The following is a 23653-nucleotide window of genomic DNA, read 5'->3' as shown; positions in this document are numbered from 1 at the left end:
CCTAGGAATGAATGAAACAGTGCAACCTTAGCATATACCTAGGAATGAATGAAACAGCACAACTTTAGCGTATACCTAAGAATGAAGCACTTTGCTCCCTGACAACAACATCAAACATTTAGCAAGCACGGAATAACAAAATTTGACCAGCTCAGCTATCTCTAGCAGCGCTAAACATGCCTAGATAGAGTAGAGACCTACCAAGTGGTATTTGGTGACCCTCTGCCTCTCCCTAGTGTTAGGGGTGTCAAGTATATTGTTGAGACTGTTGGCCCTGGACAGACTGTCCCCGGTAGAGCTGTAGTAGTTGCCAGTCGAACTGCCAGTGTCTAAAGAACATATGTTACAACTCTGAGAAACTAAGAAAAGCGATAGCGGGTACGAACACTCGAACTGGCAAAGCAGACAACAAAAGGACTAAAAGGCTGTGGTTTGAACTCGCGGAGCACCAACAGTAGCAGGAACAAAAAAGCTGTGAATGGAGCCAAATGAGAGTGGAACATCCAAGCTTGACCACAACATTATCAAATGGATACATGCATATAGAATAACCTGTACCAGAAATTTAAGGCCTACAAAATGAGACAGTAAATTAAAAAAAGACAGAGTCAGGTTAGATGCTGTCCATTCAGCTTGGCACAAAAGCAATATGCAGTGTACATCCAACATGTTTAATCACTTGGTTAATAAAAATACTGGCTTGAAGTGACAGTGTGATCAGTAGTAGGGTAATAATATGGCTACCACAATGATATACATGTAGGTTGAGAGCAGAATAATATGGCTACCACAATGATATACATGTAGGTTGAGAGCAGAATAATATGGCTACCGCAATGATATACATGTAGGTTGAGAGCAGAACAATATGGCTACCACAATGATATACATGTAGGTTGAGAGCAGAATAATATGGCTACCACAATGATATACATGTAGGTTGAGAGCAGAACAATATGGCTACCGCAATGATATACATGTAAGTTGAGAGTAGAACAATATGGCTACCACAATAAAATAGGTTGAAAGCAGGATAACACGGTCCCCATTGTGTCATTAGTGGTAGCACGATATGGCTGCCACAGCAATGGCGACAGCTCAATATGGCTAGTATAGGAGGCAATATGGCTACTATAGGAGACAATATGGTTACTATAGGATAACATAATGCTATATCAGTTCGTAAGTTCAAATAAAAAGTACAATCGCAGCGGGGAAAAGATGGCTGTACATGCTGGCTGCAAAACGATAACTGTCACAATGACGTCACAGAAAATCTAAGCGATGATGAGCACAACCAAAGAATCTGGCTACCATACTAAGAAATAAGGCTGATGCATGGGCTGTGACAAGAGTGAAGCTGGCAACTGAACGGAGAGCGGTGGGTGTGGTTGACGAACAGACTTACAAGTGCTCTGATCATCATCAGACGTCGGTGAGAGACGAGGTAGGCTCGAGAGCATGTACTCGTATAGCTTATACGACAGACACTTCTTGTAACCGACTAAACATATAGCCAATAAGTCATTGACAGCAAACATCATTAAAGTAGCTCAAACCATGAAATGAAGGAAGGTGGAAGGATTGCGCAATACGTACCACCCATGGGTAAAGCGCTGGCGAGCTGCTGTCGAGGGGTGAGTGCCACGTGAGCATTGTCCGTGATTTTGTAACACTTAAGAGTGACAAGCTTTTTGGTGCCGTCTGACTCAACTTTGCTGTACTGTGGGTCTTCATCACTCATGGCCACCCGTTGACCATCAGGTTTGATCCACTCTGAATCAGAGTAGCACTACACTAATACTGACTAGAAGAGTTTGATCCACTCTGAATCAGAGTAGCACTACACTAATACTGACTAGAAGAGTTTGATCCACTCTGAATCAGAGTAGCACTACACTAATACTGACTAGAAGAGTTTGATCCACTCTGAATCAGAGTAGCACTACACTAATACTGACTAGAAGAGTTTGATCCACTCTGAATCAGAGTAGCACTACACTAATACTGACTAGAAGAGTTTGACAACTAGAAGAGAGGTATAGGAGAGTCTGTCATTAAACATCAATAATAGTAGCCTGTGTAAACCAAATAGAGGAAATAAAAAAACGCTTACTCTTCGCGAAAATTGTCTTTTCATGAATATTGGCGGACAAATTTATTCGCGGATGAACACATTCACGAATAAATTAACCTGTGAATGCAGCTAGTAATAGAGTAAAACTTTCACATGCCTATACCACGCGTTTAGGCTTCTATTTAGCTGGGAAATCTATGTGGATCATGCTAAGCCATAAATCTCTGGCTGCATCCAGAGGTTTTCATGAATCTTCATCAATTTGGAGGCATTTGGTGAACCGACAACTTGTTGCAAGTTACGAGTTTTTTTAACGTAAAGAACGGCAGGAGAGATTTTTGGGATGACGATGCCATGCCAAATTCCAAATAACTTGTGACAACCTTGAATAATTTTGTAAAGAAGTGTGATGCATTGGCAATGGGCTTAACTCAAAGCTCCAGCGATGATTTTAAAGAGTTTGGAACTCAGCTACGGTTACTAACTCCGCTTAGCGGCTAGTTTTTAATTTGAGGTAGTAGTAGTTATTCTCCTTGTGTTAAAAATAAAACTAATTATTCGTGGATTTTAATAATTTGCGGAATTGACTGTACGCGAATTATTAAATCCAACAAATAATTTCCTCCTGCAGAGTATCTACTACTCGGTCTACTGCTAACCCTAATGTTGCATGTTTCCTCCCAGACCTCGGGCTACTGCTAACCCTAGTGTTGCATGTTTCCTCCCAGACCTCAGGCTACTGCTAACCCTAATGTTGCATGTTTCCTTCCAGACCTCGGGCTACTGCTAACCCTAGTGTTGCATGTTTCCTCCCAGACAGAGTATCTACTACTCGGGCTACTGCTAACCCTAGTGTTGCATGTTTCCTCCCAAACCTCGGTCTACTGCTAACCCTAGTGTTGCATGTTTCCTCCCAGACAGAGATGAACTAGCGATGAACCAAATAAGCGAAATAACAAACTTATTTCCATTATATAAGGACTAGTCCCAGTTAGTAGACCAGCCATCATAGTGGTTCACAACGCAGTCAGCTGCAGTACATGCACATATCTAATGTGAGTCTGTCCTGAGTGAGTACCTAGTACTAGGTTGTCTCTGGCAGGCTTTGTCGAGCTCGGTACATTTCTGTGCAGGCTGTCTAAGATCTTATCTATAGCCTGAGATATAGTGTCGCAGTCAAGTACTTTGACAGTCTGCGGGTCCTCAGCAGCGTGTGGATCTGGACTGCAGAACTTGAGATGCTAAAAACAATATCATACCACACTACAGATGATACACAGAATTTACGATTGCAACCACAGAACTTTTAATGATCTTATTCTTCATCATGAATGGAATTATTTGTTTTAGAAGAGGTTACAACCTTCAAGTCAAATCTTTTAGCAAACATTGCTGCGAGACAGACAATTTAATCAGGAGTAAAGTCCTCTTGAAATAGTTTGTACCCATTCGGTTTACAGGCCAATAACAAGCAAGAATTATTGTCCTGAGGCTATATAACCTACTATTTATTTTTTTATACTCCGCTATCTCAAGACTATGCTATGGGCAACACATTATTACATTATTACTTAGTTTTCTTATCTTGGAATTTTGTCTGAGACATCCCAACATTAGCCGCAAAACAAGGCTTAGTTTAACACAATTATGGGTGCATAGTTAGCCAACTTTATTTTGTACAATATATAGAATTTTCTATTTTTAGCAGCACAAAAAATATGGAAATAGAGCAATTATTCAAAATTTCCAAAATCTGCACTTGTAAAACACATTGCATAGGGACAGGATATAAAAACAGCATGACACAATGGACAGACTGAGGCAAATATATATTTGGTTTTTACTCCTAAGTAAAATATGAACAAGTTATTACTATATAAAGTTTGTGAATTCTCAGGCTAAGTAGAGACAGCTAAAACTTGAGCGTAGAAGGGGGTGTAAACAAGCTAGTCAACTCACTATTGAATTGGAGTCTATACTTTGACGCAAGAGTTTATCTTCACTGAGAGAATACTTAGCATCAGCTGTGACAGCATCCACTGGTCCCTTGTCTATTTGCTGTTTGACAGCTCTATAGAGTAGATAAAGTGGCTCCCCGGCACATTCCTGCATTCATATGACAAACGCATTAATCAACCTTTTCTAATGAGCTGACAAATCGTGTTGCATATTTCTAATCATGTGTTGTCTTTCCTCCTTCATACTATGAGAATACAACTCCTAGAAGCTGTGTACTCGCGTATAGCACTGCTACTTTTACAGACTACCAATGGGCAACGTCTGAGTTTTAAACTTCATACAATATCAGCAACAAAAACAAGGTTGTCTTGAAATTTTGCCCAAGCCCAATAGCTTCCTATTGTTAGGTTATTATCATCCAAGGCTTATATCATTACAAACAACCCCTTGGCAAACAATTTACTAGAAAATGTTAAAGGCTGACTTGCAACAAAATTCACATTACAGTTATTTGGTATCAAAAGATTCACCATGTCTTACCCTGTTGTGTTGTAGGTACAAAATATGTGGAAATGTGATTACAAGCTCTTAAAAGCTCAAAAACGAAAAGCCACCGTAGATTGGAATCTGTTTATTTATCTGACGTATTCATTACAGTTTGGTTATCGTCTTGTCACGTGATGTTCTCACATGAATTGAAAGGCCAATAAAAAGCTCAATATAAAACTTATCGTAACACTAGTTTATGACAAACACTTCAGGTTTTACCGAAGACCTCGTATCAAATATAGACGCTCGCTACTTTACAGTTTTGTTTCGGCATTATTCAATCGACAAGTCGTAATCTGATCACGTGACCCGATACTTCGCAAATAATTTTTGCAGCACTTTTCAATTATCACAGGTAACCAACAGGCTCGTCATGATTATCAGACAATGATATGTACTCCTTTGAGCTAAGGTTAAAAAGTTTAACGAATTTTTACGGTAAGTTATAAGATATCACTGCTAAAAATGACAGCATTATAATGACGATAAAACAGACGCGTAAGAACAATAGACATGGTTTTATTGAATGCGTGAAGTATATTTGTGAAAATATTTCGACGAATGAAGTTGCATGAAAGTGTAAACAGAAACCATCCTGTAACAACTACGTCCCATTTGAGCCGTTTTGGAAAGCAAATCCAAACAACGGCGGACTCGTGTGGCTGCGATTAACTGTTCGTTTTTTAGCTTTTAATCACATTCCCATATATTTTGCACCTACAACACAACAGAGTAAGACATGGTGAATCTTATGATACCAAATAACGGTAATGTGAATTTTGTTGCAAGTCAACCTTTAATAAAATGAACTGAACAGTGTGAACGTTAAGTTACAACCTGTAGTGAGAAAGCTAAATATTGAAGTATTGATTCGTATAATAATCACAAACAACCTATAACAACTGTGAGATCCTGATCTAGAGCCAGGTCATCATAGCTCATATTCCTAACATACGACTTGCTTCCAAAAGTGCTAAGATGACTAAAATTCCCAAGTATAACATGGCATGCTTGCTGACTGCTCCTGCCTGTTATAAATGTACTAACTCTACTGACTGTACCGACTCTACTGACCGTACCGACTCTACTGACCGTACCGACCCTACTGACCGTACCGACCCTACTGACCGTACCTACACTACTGACCGTACCCACTCTACTAACCGTACCGACTCTACCGACCGTACTGACTCTACCGACCGTACTGACTCTTCCGACCGTACCGACTCTACTAACCGTACCGACTCTACTAACTGTACCGACTCTACTAACCGTACCGACTCTACCGACCGTACCTACTCTACTGCCCGTACCGACTCTACTGCCCGTACCGACTCTACCGACCGCACCAACTCTACCGACCGCACCTACTCTACCGACTGTACCGACTCTACCGACCGTATCGACTCTACTAACCGTATCGACTCCACTGACTGTACCGACTCCACTGACCGTACCGACTCTAATGCCGGAACCGACTCTACTGACCATACCGGCTCTACTGACCGTCCCAACTCTACTGATCGTACCGACTCTACCGGCCGTACCTACTCTACCGACCGTACCTACTCTACTGACCGTACTGACTCTACTGACCGTACCGACTCTACTGACCGTACCTACTCTACTGACCGTACATTCAGTATAACCAATAACGGATGCAATGTCTGTATTTAATTTACTGACTGAACCATATTTTATCTTCAATGAACCCAGCAACCCAATAATATTTAAGGAGGAGTTACCTTGAGAAATTTTTGCAACAAGAAGGCAAACCAGTTGGAGAGCATCTTTTCAGCTACGGATTCATTTCTTCGAAGCAATATTTTAGGGTCTTTCTTTGCTGAAGTCATTGTTGTGTCTATCAGTTCCGCGAGCAGTGTTTTCAGAATGCTGTAAGAATTACCACAATGCATGAGTACCTACTAGAATTCATGACCAATAGGAAGGCAAGTAGGAGACAACTACACATAGTGCCTTTATTAGTCTCACATCATTAGCTCACATCGAATGACAAGTCAGCAAAACTGCTAGCGCTAAGAAATATAACAAAGGTTTCATCAAAGTCATGAAGACTCTAGTCTTACTACTGACTCAGTGTGGTACTCCATGTTGGACTGAAGAGCAACTGAAACGTAAGAGGCTAGCTCGACCCGCTCCCGCATGGTGAAATTCTTCTGATGCTCGAGGGTTCTTATGAGTGTTAATAGAAAGGTCTTGTTGTAGATGAGAGCCTTGAAGCGGACTAGCCCTTGCTGGACAGTCTCCCGATCTCTGCCATCTTGTATCTGTAAAAAAAAACCTTAGTGGAGTATATCTATAACTCGCTTCCTGGACATGCCTGCGCACGAGAAGCACTGTTGTGTGTGCCAGCTATAGACTAGTGTAGATATTTGATGGGCGAATGACTTAATTATTGAGAGATCAGCGTGAAATCACTACCCAAATATGGCAGTTTATCAACTGCCACTTACAAATGAATGGCAGTTGATAAACTGACGCTTACAAATGAATTGATTGACTTACAAATTGATCTATATATTTAAAACTCAATGTTTGTATTTTGTTGGTCTTTTGTTTTCTGTCATTGCTGTATCCAGCTATTGCGAATAAAATCGAACAATAAAAAATCCCCACCTTACTGAAATTGAACGCGTGGCAATAACAATAGCAAATATGCTAACACACGCACCTAACCACAAACATGCTAACACACGCACCTAACCACAAACATGCTAACACACGGACCTAACCACAACGCTAAGCTGATGCTAACACACGCACTGAACCACAAAGCTAAGCAGTTTTTATCTTATTAAGCTTATCTATATTAACCTTATGACGATTAAAGCTAAATATGAAGGTTTTATTATGAATTAGTATTACGTTTTGCATTTGTTCCCCTTTGAATTTTAAAGAGCCATGTCAAAATCCATTATTTATTTTTTATAATTTTCAAATGTGCTGTTTTCATTTCAAATGTTCTGTTACAGTACAACTGTTATGGCACAAATTCAATCTTCGATTATTGCAAAGGGCAATCGCTAAAAATTATGTATAAAACTAAAAAATGTTCACACGGACATTCTCGAGTAGGAATTGCCTCTAAATTCTCTCTCGGTTCGGTCACACAAAGTATCCTCATGCGCTTCACCGATGTATTTAATTTTAAATGAGATATCATTTCACTGATGTAAAATGATATCTCATTTTTCATTTGCACCAGTATTGAGAGGTACCAGTATCATCGTATTCAAAATTTTTATGGACAGCTTCTGCTGCAACAGTAAAATTTTTTTTATACAAATACTTCTATGTACTCATTGTTATTATTAATTCAACAGATTTGTGATGTTTATTTTGTTTTATTAGTTCGGAGTTATTGTATCAATATTAAATCAATTTTTATTGTAATAATTGTTACAAAACAGACTATATCTAGCCATAACTTACTATTTCACATTTAAACACCTTTACAGTTGTTTCAGTTTTTTTCTTAATTTAATTGACCAGCACAAAACCCTTTTCACATGATATGAAGTTTAAAAGTTATGATGGTAAATGTTGTAAAAAGGTTAAATAAATATAAATGTTTAATGCAAAAACTTTTTATTACCAGGGCAACGCCAGACATTCACATAGTACATGTACATTACAAGTGCAAAAGCTTACAAAAACATTTTTTATTCACTTCATGGAGCGCAAAATAATGCAATAGTCACAAAAGTCTTATTTGACTTTAGCAAGGATCGTTTTAACACTGATGTCAAACAAAAGTGTTTGCTACAATAACATTCTAGGACCATCGTTACATCATTGCTATATGTGACCACGATCAGAAGGCACAAGTTCCAGTGTGCTTCAACAAGAATTGATGACAGTTATTCTAAACAAAAATAAAAAATTGACAATTTCTGATCACTGTGACAACCGTGACCAGCCATTGCGCTAATCTGTTACATTAGAAGGTTCAACTTGTACGTAATATCGACCTTCACAATGATCCAAAACATAGTCCAAATGAGTTCCTTCAACTGCTTTAACAAAAACCCGACCACACATACAGCCATAAAATGATGACTGCATTAAATAAAAGTCATCATTAAAAATAGCCATATGCTTTTTACTTGATCAAATACTGTTGAAAGTGTCCATTTGATCAAATACTGTTGATAGTGTCCATTTGATCAAATACTGTTGATAGTGTCCATTTGATCAAATACTACTTATTAATCGCTTATGAAGCGCTATAACAAATTCGTATCAAAACTGTTTACAGTTAAAATGCCAAGGAGAATTATGAATCACATCACTGGTAGAGTGAGCAGCTATCTTCAAATAATACTGCTGGTTTGTCTTGTATAATTGTGGAAGCAATAAATGTCTGGCATAGCATAGACTCAAGTCGCACCCACCTCCATAGATCTCATGACTGGATGGTCACCCTCATAGGTAGGAAAGAGTACTTTCATGCAATACTGTTTATACTGATAGAAAGGGAGGCCTTTTAAGGCAGCTATGTCTGCTGTCATTTCTGTCATGTCTGTCTGCAGCTCAGTGAAGGCTACAATAATAATGCTATTGAGTAAGATAGTGTGTAACATGGTCTATCAAGTGATGTGCATGTATGTGAGGTGAGGCATGTATGTGATGCATTATGTGAGGCGAGGCATGTATGTGAGGTGAGGCATGTATGTGATGTGAGGCATGTATGTGAGGTGAGGCATGTATGTGAGGTGAGGCATGTATGTGATGCATGTATGTGAGGTGAGGCATGTATGTGAGGTGAGGCATGTATGTGAGGTGAGGCATGTATGTGAGGTGAGGCATGTATGTGATGCATGTATGTGAGGCGAGGCATGTATGTGATGCATGTATGTGAGGTGAGGCATGTATGTGAGGTGAGGCATGTATGTGATGCATGTATGTGAGGTGAGGCATGTATGTGAGGTGAGGCATGTATGTGAGGTGAGGCATGTATGTGATGCATGTATGTGAGGTGAGGCATGTATGTGAGGTGAGGCATGTATGTATGTGAGGCATGTATGTGATGCATGTATGTGAGGTGAGGCATGTATGTGATGCATGTATGTGAGGTGAGGCATGTATGTGAGGTGAGGCATGTATGTGATGCATGTATGTGAGGTGAGGCATGTATGTGAGGTGAGGCATGTATGTGATGCATGTATGTGAGGTGAGGCATGTATGTGAGGTGAGGCATGTATGTGAGGTGAGGCATGTATGTGAGGTGAGGCATGTATGTGATGCATGTATGTGAGGCGAGGCATGTATGTGATGCATGTATGTGAGGTGAGGCATGTATGTGAGGTGAGGCATGTATGTGATGCATGTATGTGAGGTGAGGCATGTATGTGAGGTGAGGCATGTATGTGAGGTGAGGCATGTATGTGATGCATGTATGTGAGGTGAGGCATGTATGTGAGGTGAGGCATGTATGTGATGCATGTATGTGAGGTGAGGCATGTATGTGAGGTGAGGCATGTATGTATGTGAGGCATGTATGTGATGCATGTATGTGAGGTGAGGCATGTATGTGATGCATGTATGTGAGGTGAGGCATGTATGTGAGGTGAGGCATGTATGTGATGCATGTATGTGAGGTGAGGCATGTATGTGAGGTGAGGCATGTATGTGATGCATGTATGTGAGGTGAGGCATGTATGTGAGGTGAGGCATGTATGTGAGGTGAGGCATGTATGTGATGCATGTATGTGAGGTGAGGCATGTATGTGAGGCATGTATGTATGTGATGCATGTATGTGAGGTGAGGCATGTATGTGAGGTGAGGCATGTATGTATGTGAGGCATGTATGTGATGCATGAATAGATGTATGCAGAAATAGAGACTTAATTTAGGCTAAGGAAGGGAATAGATAAGAGTGCCATAGCAAAGAGGCAGCATAGGTTCATAACTTAGCTATTCTCTATGAAAGAATATCTTTTGAGGGAGAATGGGGGAGAGGCGAAAGAGAAATAAAGCCCCCTCACCTTCTTTACACTCTCTGGCCATTGTCATCTCTCTGCTATACATTTTATCTTGCATCTTTTTAAGACCTTCGTCAGTTTTGCTGAGCCGGAGCTTCAGAACAATGATGGTCACGATGACAATGATGAAGACGATCGAAATGCCGACACCTATACCGATATAATGAATGGTTGTCAGGCCTGTTTCCGGTCGCTGACTGATGGTGCCAAGAGTTTCCTTCAACACCATCCCATACTCTATGATGACCGTATAAACGGCCGAGGTTTCGAGCTGAGGAAGGGAACAGTAAAGATACTCGTCGCGTATGGCAGTAACGTTACACATGAGAGGAGAGGCAACAGAATCGTCCAACTTATAGAGTTTCACCTTCACCATAGGCAACACGACCTCGCCATCAGCGATATCCAAGAAATTCTTACCCTGCAAGTATTAATCAGTTATTACTTCAGCGAGAAGATAACTAATAGTATGTACATGACATTCTACACAGACTTATGAGTCATTTATATAATGTACTCATTATATAAATTACAACTATTTGAGATATCATCTACCAACTTTTGTGAAACAACAAGAGGGATGTGATTTATAACAGGCACTCACCGTGATTTGAGATATCATCTACCAACTTTTGTGAAACAACAAGAGAGATGTGATTTATAACAGGCACTCACCGTGATTTCAAGTGTCACATTAGGCTGCACAAACTTTTCACCAAAATTAACAAATTCAGGATTCGGAAGAATGGCAAACACGGGAAAGTCTTCTTTTTCATTCAGCTTGAGTAAACTCTACAAAAGAGCTGCCAGTTAGTATCAGAAGTATTGAGCAACATTATGTGAGAATCATTGGCTGCTAGAAACACAGGAGTTACCTCGATGTTGTCCATGATGAAGCCATACTCGATATCTTGAGCTGAGGTCCACTCCAAGGGCAACGTGGGAAGGATGCAAGTCATTCTTTTCTCAGTGATGTTGCTACACGGGAACTCATACCTCCACGGTGTTTCCGCTGATCGAGGCACCCGACCATCAGCTGAATTGGTTTGCATCTCAAGGTACATGGTCGGCGCCTGTATCAGGTCTAGATTTGTACCCTTGACGCTGACATATGTACCTCCCCTATAAATGAAATGGATTAAAGATGAAGCCATCTTTGACCATAATGTGGGTCGTAAGTATGAATTAACTGCAATAATGATTCACAACTTGACAATCCATACCATTATTCTTCATTAATGGTAACCTTAAAAAGGGAGAGATGGCTGAGCTGACCCAATAGGCCTTCTATTATTATGTTAATTTCAGCCTGGCACCTTAGCTGTTGTGCACTGCATTGTTGCAATTACATAGCGTTACATCTTTTGCGATGTTTACCCTTGGAATTTACCGGTGAGCTGTTTTAAAATGCCTGACTTGGTTGAAAGTCGTCAGCATCCCTTTGACATTACTTTATGCAGTATCATACTGAGCAAATAGAAGTCCTTTTCCAATCGTCAAATACTTGGAAACAACCTGACATACTATGAAAGCTTCTAGTCATTTACTAAACAAACTTGCATGTAATTTGAGTGCATTCTACAACCTGGCTAGTGTATAAAGTGGGCCTACATATGAGTGGGCCTACATAGGAGTGAGCCTACATAGGAGTGGACTTACGAGAGGATGCCTTTGTTAGGAATAATGCTTGTAACAGTTGAGTCTTCTGAGAAGGTAAAATCCGGGATAGAACAATCGTAGATGCACGCCTTGGAGAATTTATCAATACGGACTTCAATTGTGGCAAAGCTTGGTTGCTCCAACTTTGGAGTGACAAATATTATCTCACTGGTATTAACGCTGCAACAATTAATGAATCATACAGAATTTTTAAACATTTAACCAATCATGTGCAGACTTTTAGGCAATTAACCAATCACACGCAGACTTTTTAATCCTTTAACCAATCATGTTATATCATTGATAAATAATTTCTGGAAAATATTGCACAGCCAGTCTGTAGGTGCCGGCTTTACCATTATGAAGAAAACAATTCACATTGCATATACTATATCCTAGAGAACCGCTGAATAAAGTACAATTTGATAAGACAGGCAACGAGTGAGAGTACTCGTGTTTGCTGACAGAAAACACATCAGGATCCTTGGTCCATGTTCTCTAGCATTTTTACAGCGATCTGGTGAATCAAGATTGAACCCTTTATTCTGACAGCGATCTCTAGTAATGAACTCTTTCACAGCTAATTACACAGAATGCAAAGGCATAGAATATACAGAGTGAAGAATTACATACGTAGAAAGAATGTCACACTCCTTTCTTTCACTGTTGCGCAGAATCATTACAACTTCACGGTGTGAACCAATGTTTACAAATTTGCCCTTAATGACAACTTTGGAGCCCCCTGAGATTGGTCCTTTCCTGGTAGAGAGCCCCTCCACCTCTACATCCTGTGTGAATAGAGAACATCATGAAAACAGACCACAGGGCATGACACAGAAATGGAAGGAAAATATTAGGAATGATAGTTGAAAGTTGAGTAGATGGTGTGTGAAGTCGCAGTGAACCTCTTCTTACGGAATTTGTTAATTCTGAAAGCCATTTTTAAGTACAAAAAATTTTCAAGTAGAATTTTACTATATTTACAATATAAATGCTCTAATCCATTCCGAACCGCCACAAAACTCGGAAATAACATGTGTATAAATCATGAATACACGGTACAAACTTGTAACAAATACATTTTTGAAACTATATTACTATATGATAAATAAATAAAGTACATGTGAATAAAAGAAACAGAAAAATAATAAATAATGCTTACTTGCTTCAATAATGCTTAAAGTAATTGCTTACTTTTGGTGTTGGCCGTATAAACGATGCTAAGCGAAGATCATGGGAAATGGTCTTGTCTTGGGAAATTTTATTGTTGTCTTAGTTTTTTGGTCAGAATAGTTGTTTTTAAGAATGTAAGTAGAACGATTTATTTACATCGAACCGAAAACCATGTCACCATGCAGAAAACCCAGCAAATAAATTGATGAAAACGAAAGTTGTCCTACACTGCTTGCGGTAAATGATAACTCCAAATTATGCAATGAACGAAAATAAAACACCGCATTTGCTGACTTTTGCTAGCTAATAAAATTGCGAAAGACGTATTGTACTTTGTACGGGAACTATCTGATTGAACTAAATGACTGACTGACAAATCTGACAGAGACTAAATAACTGTATTGTACTATGGGAACCAAACGAACCCAGAAAGGAAACAAACACATAGGCCAAAATATGAAAGGCTTTTCAGGTTTTATATCTAGAAATGTCTTACATCAATCGAAGCAAAATTTTGTAACTTGAAAATTTTGTATGTAGAGTCTTTCATAAGTAGAGGTTCCGCTGTACTTATAAATTACATCTGACATATAGGAGCAATGCACGACTCATAGAGTGGCGATTCAATTTAAACATGTCTCTTGTATTTCCATAAGTCGTTATAGTAGAGTTATAGTAGAGTGGTTGTGTAAGTGATAACACGCGAGTCTAAAGCCATCTCATCATTCCCATCTTGCTCTAGCCAACACTGGAGTGTAAACTCATCATAATAATTGCAGTTATAAAGAGAGTGTAATGTCTAATACAAGACAGGTGGATGGGGAAATCAATCAAGTGATCTGGCTGATAACCGAGAAATATGAAATAGAGGAGTGTCAATACAATAGCTGTGTTCCCATATAAATGAGAGCAGTTTTGGCAGGATTCCATACAATGAACATATTTGACACGTAACACGAGCATTTTGATAATAAAGGTGTAGAGTGTAAAACTCATGACAGCCGTAAATCCAAGGATCTGAATTGAACCATTTAAAGCAAACCAGAAATTAACGCTGTTTTATAAAGTTGTTAGAAACCAATATTCATCGATAAGCTCTTCCACACAGAATGAGCCACAGCTACAAGTGAATAACTATCTTTAAGGCTTGGCGCGCTTCCACAAACAATTTCTGTAGATAGAACTCCTCCCTTATTCTTAGTGCAGGTAGCCCACCTTTTTGTCACAGGTAGCTCTACATTACTTCCTATTGTATTGAGCAATACGATTGAAACAGAATTTTAGCCAACTAAGATAAATTAAAAAGTTGTCTAACTGTTTTCCCATGAATTTGATTAAAATGAAAGAGAGGGCGATTCTTGTTCGGGATTTTCTGGGGCACAATAAAAACGGTTTATGATATATTCATAATCTTTCTAGCGAGCTGCTACATCAATATGAAGTGTTCAGTGAAATACCTCTGAAAAAGAAAACTGAATTTCGATTTATATGTTGTAACATATTGCAACATATCATTCGACCACATGTAGCCTACTTGTTATTTGTCACCTTACCACATATCCTCGTGATATGTCACCCATCACATGTCACCCACCACACGTCACCCATCACATGTCACCCATCACATGTGACTCATCACATGTCATCTATCACATGTCACCCACCACATGTCACCCATCACATGTCACCCATCACACGTCACCCATCACATGTCACCCATCACACGTCCCCCATCACACGTCACCCATCACACGTCACCCAACACACGTCCCCCATCACACGTCCCCCATCACATGTCACCCATCACATGCCACCTATCATATGTCACCTATCACTTGTCACCTATCACATGTCACTTATCACATGCCACCTATCACATGTCACCTATCACACGCCACCTATCACACGCCACCCATCACACGCCACCCATCACACGCCACCCATCACACGCCACCCATCACACGCCACCCATCACATGTCACCCATCACATGTCACCCATCACATGTCACCCATCACATGTCACCTATCATATGTCACCTATCACACGCCACCTATCACATGCCACCTATCACATGCCACCTATCATATACACTTGTTGCATATACGCTTGTTGTTCAAACACTTGTTGCATATCACCTTACGACATGTACTTGAAAAACAAACAAATGATAGAGAAACCTTTGTGATTTCATGCTACGAGAGAAGTCTAGGTAAATCTACAGTTTCCATTTACACATTTAAGCCATTCGCGCTTTGCTAATAGACAAATCGAGCACAAAATTACAGTGTAAAAAATAAATTCTTAGTTGTTTCATCCTAAGAGTTGTTCCACCCTAAGGGTTGTTCCACCCTAAGAGTTGTTCCACCTTGTAGTTTTTTGTTATACAGGCTATGAACGACTGATCAGACACACATGAAATGTGATACTTTGGGCGAACGGCAGACTCGCGCAAATGAACTAAAATTTAGACTTGGCCCACATTTACTACAGTAAATACCTGACAACCCAATCAGTATATAAGTCTCATCATTTACTACAGTAAATACCTGACAACCCAATCAGTATATAAGTCTCATCATTTACTACAGTAAATACCTGACAACCCAATCAGTATATAAGTCTCATCATTTACTACAGTAAATACCTGACAACCCAATCAGTATATAAGTCTCATCATTTACTACAGTAAATACCTGACAACCCAATCAGTATATAAGTCTCATCATTTACTACAGTAAATACCTGACAACCCAATCAGTATATAAGTCTCATCATTTACTACAGTAAATACCTGACAACCCAATCAGTATTAAAGTCTCATCATTTACTACAGTAAATACCTGACAACCCAATCAGTATATAAGTCTCATCATTTACTACAGTAAATACCTGACAACCCAATCAGTATATAAGTCTCATCATTTACTACAGTAAATACCTGACAACCCAATCAGTATATAAGTCTCATCATTTACTACAGTAAATACCTGACAACCCAATCAGTATATAAGTCTCATCATTTACTACAGTAAATACCTGACAACCCAATCAGTATATAAGTCTCATCATTTACTACAGTAAATACCTGACAACCCAATCAGTATATAAGTCTCATTATTTACTACAGTAAATACCTGACAACCCAATCAGTATATAAGTCTCATCATTTACTACAGTAAATACCTGACAACCCAATCAGTATATAAGTCTCATCATTTACTACAGTAAATACCTGACAACCCAATCAGTATATAAGTCTCATCATTTACTACAGTAAATACCTGACAACCCAATCAATATATAAGTCTCATCATTTACTACAGTAAATACCTGACAACCCAATCAGTATACAAGTCTCATCATTTACTACAGTAAATACCTGACAACCCAATCAGTATATAAGTCTCATCATTTTCTACAGTAAATACCTGACAACCCAATCAGTATATAAGTCTCATCATTTACTACAGTAAATACCTGGCAACCCAATCAGTATATAAGTCTCATCATTTACTACAGTAAATACCTGACAACCCAATCAGTATATAAGTCTCATCATTTACTACAGTAAATACCTGACAACCCAATCAGTATATAAGTCTCATCATTTTGAAAGTATCCTCGACTTACTTCAAATGAAAAAAGATCAGCTGACACGGCGGAGTACACTTCGGACTGTTCATTCACTGCATTTGGGGTCACGGTAACCTTTCCTGATCCGACTATCGACTCGGATGTGTTACATATCACCCTGAACGGGCTGTGGGGTTCACGTTCATCCACTACACAGTTCACCGATTGAGACTCGCTTAGCTCTACCTTCACGCCTCCCCTTATCTCATCGTAGGATTTACCAAGGTTGACTCCTTTGATGGTTAGAGAAGTGCCTCCTTGAATCGGACCTCTCAATGGATTAATCTAGAAAAAAGCGATGTATGGTATGATTGAGTTGCTCATCACCTGGTGACTGTAACTACACAGTTAAAGTTTCCATTTACCTTTTGATACCTGAGAAATTCAAACCTCGATATGTAATAGAATAAAAAAGGTAAAAACGAACTCGCTAACTACAAAAGCGTAAAGTGTGATTTCAGAGTAAATACTGACTGAAGTCGACTGACCCCTAAAGGATGCATCAGGGCATCATTTTAAACAGACAAGCTCTATAGGAGTAAAGGTTAACCCAAACGATATAAGCAGGCTATGACCATAGAAAGCTGGAACGATACCAACAGCTATGTCAGCAATCTGTCAGATGGCATATCACTTATAGCTGGGAGTGAATAATTTGTAAACATTTTAGCTATTATGCTGTGAGAGAGAGGTGCTCATGTTGAGTGACAGCAAATTTGATAGCATCAGTCAATCGAGAAAACAAGCCTCTTGTAAATAAATAATATGAACTAATCTAGACTCACTATATAAAGGTTATCATAGCCACAGCAAATTCGACTTCGCATATGAAAACCAAAGCAATACGCTGAACGTTGGCTATGCGAATTTGAGATACATGTCCATATGTACATGATGGTCTGCAAGTACATGTAGATATATACACTATGAAGTCTTCAAATACATGCGGCTGCATAGACTATAGTGTTCAAATACATGTACACATATACATTACAATGGAAATATAACCTTTGGTAATTACTCATGCATAGGATACAATACTTGCTTCAATCAGAGCTTCATTATTAAAACAAATAATATTACTTCCGGGCATCAGTTCAACCAATAACATGAGTGAGAGTTGTCCACAAGAGTTATAGCTAGATGAAATGGCAGCGAATCCTCCCCAGGATGCCTAATACAGCAGCAGAACATAAAGGTATTTAATTGTGTCAAACTTTAAAGTCAAGCTAGAAAAACTTGCCACATCAATTATACAAACTTGAATATACGAGAACTTGGCAACTTCAGCTGATGAGCACTGATTTCTATCATGACAACTCTAGTTTGTCAAGAATTCTGATACAAATCTGAACTGAAGGATATTTTCAAATGAATAAACCAGAAAGATTATAATAAAATTTTATTTTATAACAAATCATTCAACTAAATTCGTCAACTCAGAAAACGAGCAATATCGCAGCTCTTTTCTATTTTCAGTGTCTAAATGGGCAGTGAAAAATTGAAATGGCAAATATGCCAACCAATAATAAATTATCCAAGAATTATCAGGGTAACTTCTGTGAATTAATCAAGATCGATACTATTTAAATGCATGGAGAACAGCTAGAAACTGTTTTACTGACAAATAGCATTTAAATACGGAATAATAAGTTGGAATCAAGTAAACAGACAAGACTTACAAGACTAACTCAAGAAGAATATAAAATGCACCCTCTTTTAGCGATGATAATTGAGGCAGCCTTGGAAACTAATGGCTCAGTAATTGGATCAGTCAATTTTGCCAGTTCATTTAAATGAAAAATTAAGTAAAAACCACCAGCTCCCTAATGATGGATTGAGGAACATTAGCACAGACAGATAAAAGGTAAAGTCATCAAGTTGTACAACTCAAGCAAGAGATGAGAGGAAGGGATTAACAGTCTGTGTAATGCAACAGCCTGTGACAATGCGTGGAGCACTAGTACAAGCAAATGTTTCCATGCAGCCTCGATGCGTCCTTTCAACTGGAGAAGCTTCTAGTGCAGCGTTGAGATTAATGCAAATGGGTAATTCAGTATGATCCAGTTTGATACAACCCAGAATGCTGAGAGAATATCAGCCAGACACATTTATGGTAAAGGGCTGGACAGTTTGAGGTAATCGCTAGCCTACCTGAGAGATCTCAAGATAGGGACAACTGCTGTTATTGTCTTCGAGGAAGGTTCCGGAGCTAGCTCTTTCACAAAGCTGAGAGACTTGGCAGAGATTCTTAGAGGTTGATTCACACCAGCCACATTGATATTTACGTTCGATTCCGCTCAAACACTCGGAGCAGGTTTTCTTCATCTTGTCACACTTGTAGACCTCGACTGAAAGTACATAATGATATCTCATTGAGAGGAAGAATAAGATGGCTACGCAGTCCATAAATGCTTCGTACAATGAACACTATAAGTAGAACATAGCAGACAACCTAAACCAGCCAATATTGAAATGTATTTAAACCATTGCTGCCTATAATTGTACTGAGACATCAGAAAACTTTGCATCATTTTCAATATCCTTTTTATGTCAGGTTTTACTTCATTCCTTCCTCTTAAATTTATAAATCTTAGATTTGCTAATTACTTTATAACATTTAAAAAATGTATCATTCTACCAAAACAGAACATTAAAAAGGCCTATCTGATGCTACAAAAGTTCCTATAAGAAGTGCAGTCAGCTAGTTCTTCGAAAGTTATTAACCTTATAAAACTGCTTCTCTATTGGATGGTCTAACATATGCGCATGGGGATTAGGTCAAAGAGGAGGAAGGGGAAGGAAAAAGAACTGTGGATGAAGGCTTATCAGTCTTATTGAACAGAAGTGCTGCCAGAAGCAAGAGTAACTTTTGGTGCGGCAGCGCTGTAGCTTTAGCTGCTAACCAAATAGTGTAAGGGTGCTAATTAGGGGTACTTGTGGATTCCCTATGAGCCCCCTAAAGGAGTAATCATGACAATATATATGGAAAATATCTGTTGTGTAATTGGGTACCAAGCGCTGGTTAGTTCTATTTGTATCCATAGACTAGATAAATTCCCAGATAGCTAGGAATTATCTTCTATTTGTCCCCTTCAGTGATCAAAATGGTAGTTACAGCGTCGATGACCCACAAACAAATCTGATGAAGTATTTTAGCCTATGCTGAGCGCATTAGATTTAAGGCAAGCATTTGGTTATTGTAGATCAAAATATTGAAATATTTTTATAGATCGCGAGGCACAACTTTTGCTGAAGCATCACCAAGCATGGACTTATCTGCTGTAAATGGACCAACTCGATTATCATATATGATCAGGCATCAAAATAAAAATTAATTTGTTTCTTTGAGAATTGTAATACCCTGATTGCATGCCCCTGCGTGTAAGGATATCCGAAATTGTCTGCCCCTGCGTGTAGGGATATACAAAATTGCGTGCCCCTGCGTGTAGGGATATCCGAAATTGCTTGCCCCTGTGTGTAGGGATATACAAAATTGCGTGCCCCTGTGTGTAGGGATATACAAAATTGCGTGCCCCTACGTGTAGGGATATCCGAAATTGCTTGCCCCTGAGTGTAGGGATATACAAAATTGCGTGCCCCTGCGTGTAGGGATATACAAAATTGCGTGCCCATGTGCGTAGGGATATCGAAAGTGCGTGCCCCTGCATGTAGGGATACCGAAATGGCGTGCCCCTGCATGTAGGGATATCCGAAATTGCGTGCCTCTGCGTGTAGGGAATCCGAAAACAACCAAAAAGGTAAAGCTATTGGGAATCTGTTTCAAGCTTTTTCAGGCTATCACAGACATCAGTTTCTACTATGCTGAGGTAGACCAACATGTTATATTAAATGCTACTAGTTACAACACATCAACATGTCCTGCTTATGCATCTGAGTGTAGCTTGGCTAGCAAATAACAAACACAAATAAACTGCTTACAAACCTGCTATGATTGTTGACTAGTAAATGAGAAAACTTTCGAACAATTTGAAACCCCCATTGCAGGAATAGCTGATCAGTGAAAGGTAGTGAAAGGATGAACAGCTACCTCACGCTGTCAGTTAATTTAGCTATCATAGTTCAAGCCTATGTCAGAACCTGCTCAGAGGGCAGCACCATGCATAAAAGTATTTCTTACACTTGGTATAAGTAGAAACCTGCGCCATAAGGGAAAGTACTTAACCCTTTGACAGGGGAAACGACCAGAATGTCGTTTACCGGTTGCGTGGGGAAACGACATTTATGTCTATTTCGGTAGACGTTTATAAAACTGTCGTCTAGTAACGTTAAACAAAGGATATGAACACTAGTAAGTTTTAAATATCATCAACAAGATATCAGTCGATGATTTACAATATGAAACGATTATCTGAGAGGCGTTGCTTTGTGCTAAAAGCTAAACAAATCGCGATTCCTTGGAAAAGATTAAAAGTTGGAAAAACCAGTCAACATCGGCTCGACTTTCAAAACGGTAAAATAAAAGATTATTTTATCCTGCGATCGTTAGTGATTTTTTGTCTGATCAGAATAAAATTAATTCAAATGATAGAAGTGATGTAAACTTTTTTGGACTTTTAATATACTTGGAATATGCAGAGAAAACGATCGTTATGGTGGCTCGCACGGCTACGTTATAGCGTTTGACTCTACCGAAGAAGATCCTTCCAAGCATTTCATACAGGGACAATTGCACATGGTTGTAATTTTTTCTGAGTAGTAGATATGTGAATGAATGTATATGTACAAAAATTTTTGTTCATTGAACTAACTTTAACATTTGAGCTAAGCATGTTCATAAAATATCGATTTTATTGAATTTTCGAAAATAAATTACACGAGTCTCGGTTGTTTTTGGGGGGGCTTATACCTGGTCAAAGGGTTAACAGTCATACCAAACTTGTTCTGGGTTTTGACTATTTCTTGTAATGAATTTTATATCTTTGATCAAGGTGTATGCTATGGAATTAATCAACAGTTGATTGATTACACTTTCTGTTACATACTTGATGATCTAACATACTCGGCAAGTGCCGGCAAAATAGTGTTATTTGTTGCTCAACTGTGTCTAGCCTAATATTAAACTAATACATTAACTGCATAAATAAAAATTAAATAAATTAATATATTAATACTAAATATTAAACTAGCGCTAGAATTGATGCTTTTCTCAGATCAAACTGTCTTCAATCAATATTGTTTAGAACAGGTAAGTTTTGAACAGGTAAATTTTGAACAGGTAAGTTTTGAACAGGTAAGTTTTGAACAGGTAAGTATAGAACAGGTAAGTTTTGAACATGTAAGTCACTAGTTAAACCCTATTTTTAAATATCTAGTTATCGTACTATTTGCCCTTTTTAGTGAATTTGGCAAATTAGGCTGGTTTACCCTTCATACATGAAATGTAAAGCTTTACAATGTAAAGTCAACACGTATATACATGCATATAGTCACTTGTTGAACAAAATAATGTTCCACAGATCCAGCTGGGCTCTAAATGGGTGCAGCGGTAAAAGAACGCTTTCGCTTTACCATTCAGCATCAAATTGATTTAAGCAAAATTGTAATCTCGCATTTCCTACTGAAAGGTATGTTTGCAAAATGGCATGTGCGCATTGGCATCGACAAAGCCGTGTGACTATTTTCATTACATCTATATGTAACTCGCTTCGTAACACCATTAAAGAACGGAAATTACAGGCAAAAGTAGACTAGCTAATAGTCAAGAAGCAACTTGATCAGTTGATCACTCAAAAGAAATTTTAACATGAGCCAATCGGAAAACATTAATGGGCTTATATATAGAAGTGAGCCACTATCAGTAAATCTTGACTAGATATATACCACTGAAACAATCGGAAATGAAAAACTTCATAAAGAGAAGAATGCTCAACACTGCAATTACAGATTAAACCATTTCATTACATTTTCAATATAAGAACCACCTGCCCGTAACTGCCAATTGTCAAATGATGTCAAATGATATGTCAAATGACACCCAGTGCATTGAGGCACTAAGCCATACTCCTATTAACCTTTCACGAATTTTATTAAGTATAAATACCACTGCCTGGCTTGCTCACAGCCAGTGCAAAGCTAGTAGATCACTTGATGTGAAATTTGGTGACCACTGCTCTTCAGCTGGTAAGACAGTTTTACAAATGACAGTGTATCACTTTCACTCGTGATCATGATCAACAGACAGAGAGCAAAAGTGGTAGTACAAATTATGCTACGTTACTACGATAGAAAACTAGCTATGACGTATGTGTCAACCCAAAACAACTCAAATTTATATTATGAACTAATAATTAATTAATAATAGAGAACTAAAATTAATAATAGAGAAAGCAAACTAGCCAGGATTAACGAGTCCCACACTTGTGCATATTCATTATTGATACGATACTACTCTATGGAGTAGTATCAATAGTTCCACCTCTAACTATTGATACTACTCCATGGAGTAGTATCAATAGTTCCACCTCTAACTATTGATACTACTCCATGGAGTAGTATCAATAGTTCCACCTCTAACTATTGATACTACTCCATGGAGTAGTATCAATAGTTCCACCTCTAACTAATGATACTA

At 38.7% G+C, this 23653-nt stretch overlaps 1 protein-coding gene across 1 annotated transcript in view; it reads right to left on the bottom strand.

The window, feature by feature from the left end:
- Window positions 1-23653, bottom strand: part of LOC137386095 (plexin-A1-like) — a 56368-nt gene that overhangs the window by 4238 nt on the left and 28477 nt on the right. Inside the window, exons 11-24 of the mRNA XM_068072777.1 lie at window positions 19213-19409; window positions 17056-17343; window positions 12884-13038; window positions 12251-12430; window positions 11467-11713; window positions 11267-11383; window positions 10595-11012; window positions 9001-9149; window positions 6680-6873; window positions 6331-6478; window positions 4037-4183; window positions 3156-3318; window positions 1600-1776; window positions 202-329 (exon numbers count right to left, since the gene is read on the bottom strand). Of these exons, the coding sequence (XP_067928878.1) occupies window positions 202-329; window positions 1600-1776; window positions 3156-3318; window positions 4037-4183; window positions 6331-6478; window positions 6680-6873; window positions 9001-9149; window positions 10595-11012; window positions 11267-11383; window positions 11467-11713; window positions 12251-12430; window positions 12884-13038; window positions 17056-17343; window positions 19213-19409 (2708 nt within the window). The remainder of the gene's footprint in view (window positions 1-201; window positions 330-1599; window positions 1777-3155; window positions 3319-4036; window positions 4184-6330; window positions 6479-6679; window positions 6874-9000; window positions 9150-10594; window positions 11013-11266; window positions 11384-11466; window positions 11714-12250; window positions 12431-12883; window positions 13039-17055; window positions 17344-19212; window positions 19410-23653) is intronic.

This window comes from Watersipora subatra, chromosome 1, assembly GCF_963576615.1.
Source record: "Watersipora subatra chromosome 1, tzWatSuba1.1, whole genome shotgun sequence".
NCBI classification, from domain to species: Eukaryota; Metazoa; Bryozoa; class Gymnolaemata; order Cheilostomatida; family Watersiporidae; genus Watersipora; species Watersipora subatra.
Note: the sequence above shows the minus strand (reverse complement) of the source record. Positions and strands in the feature narration are given on the sequence as shown.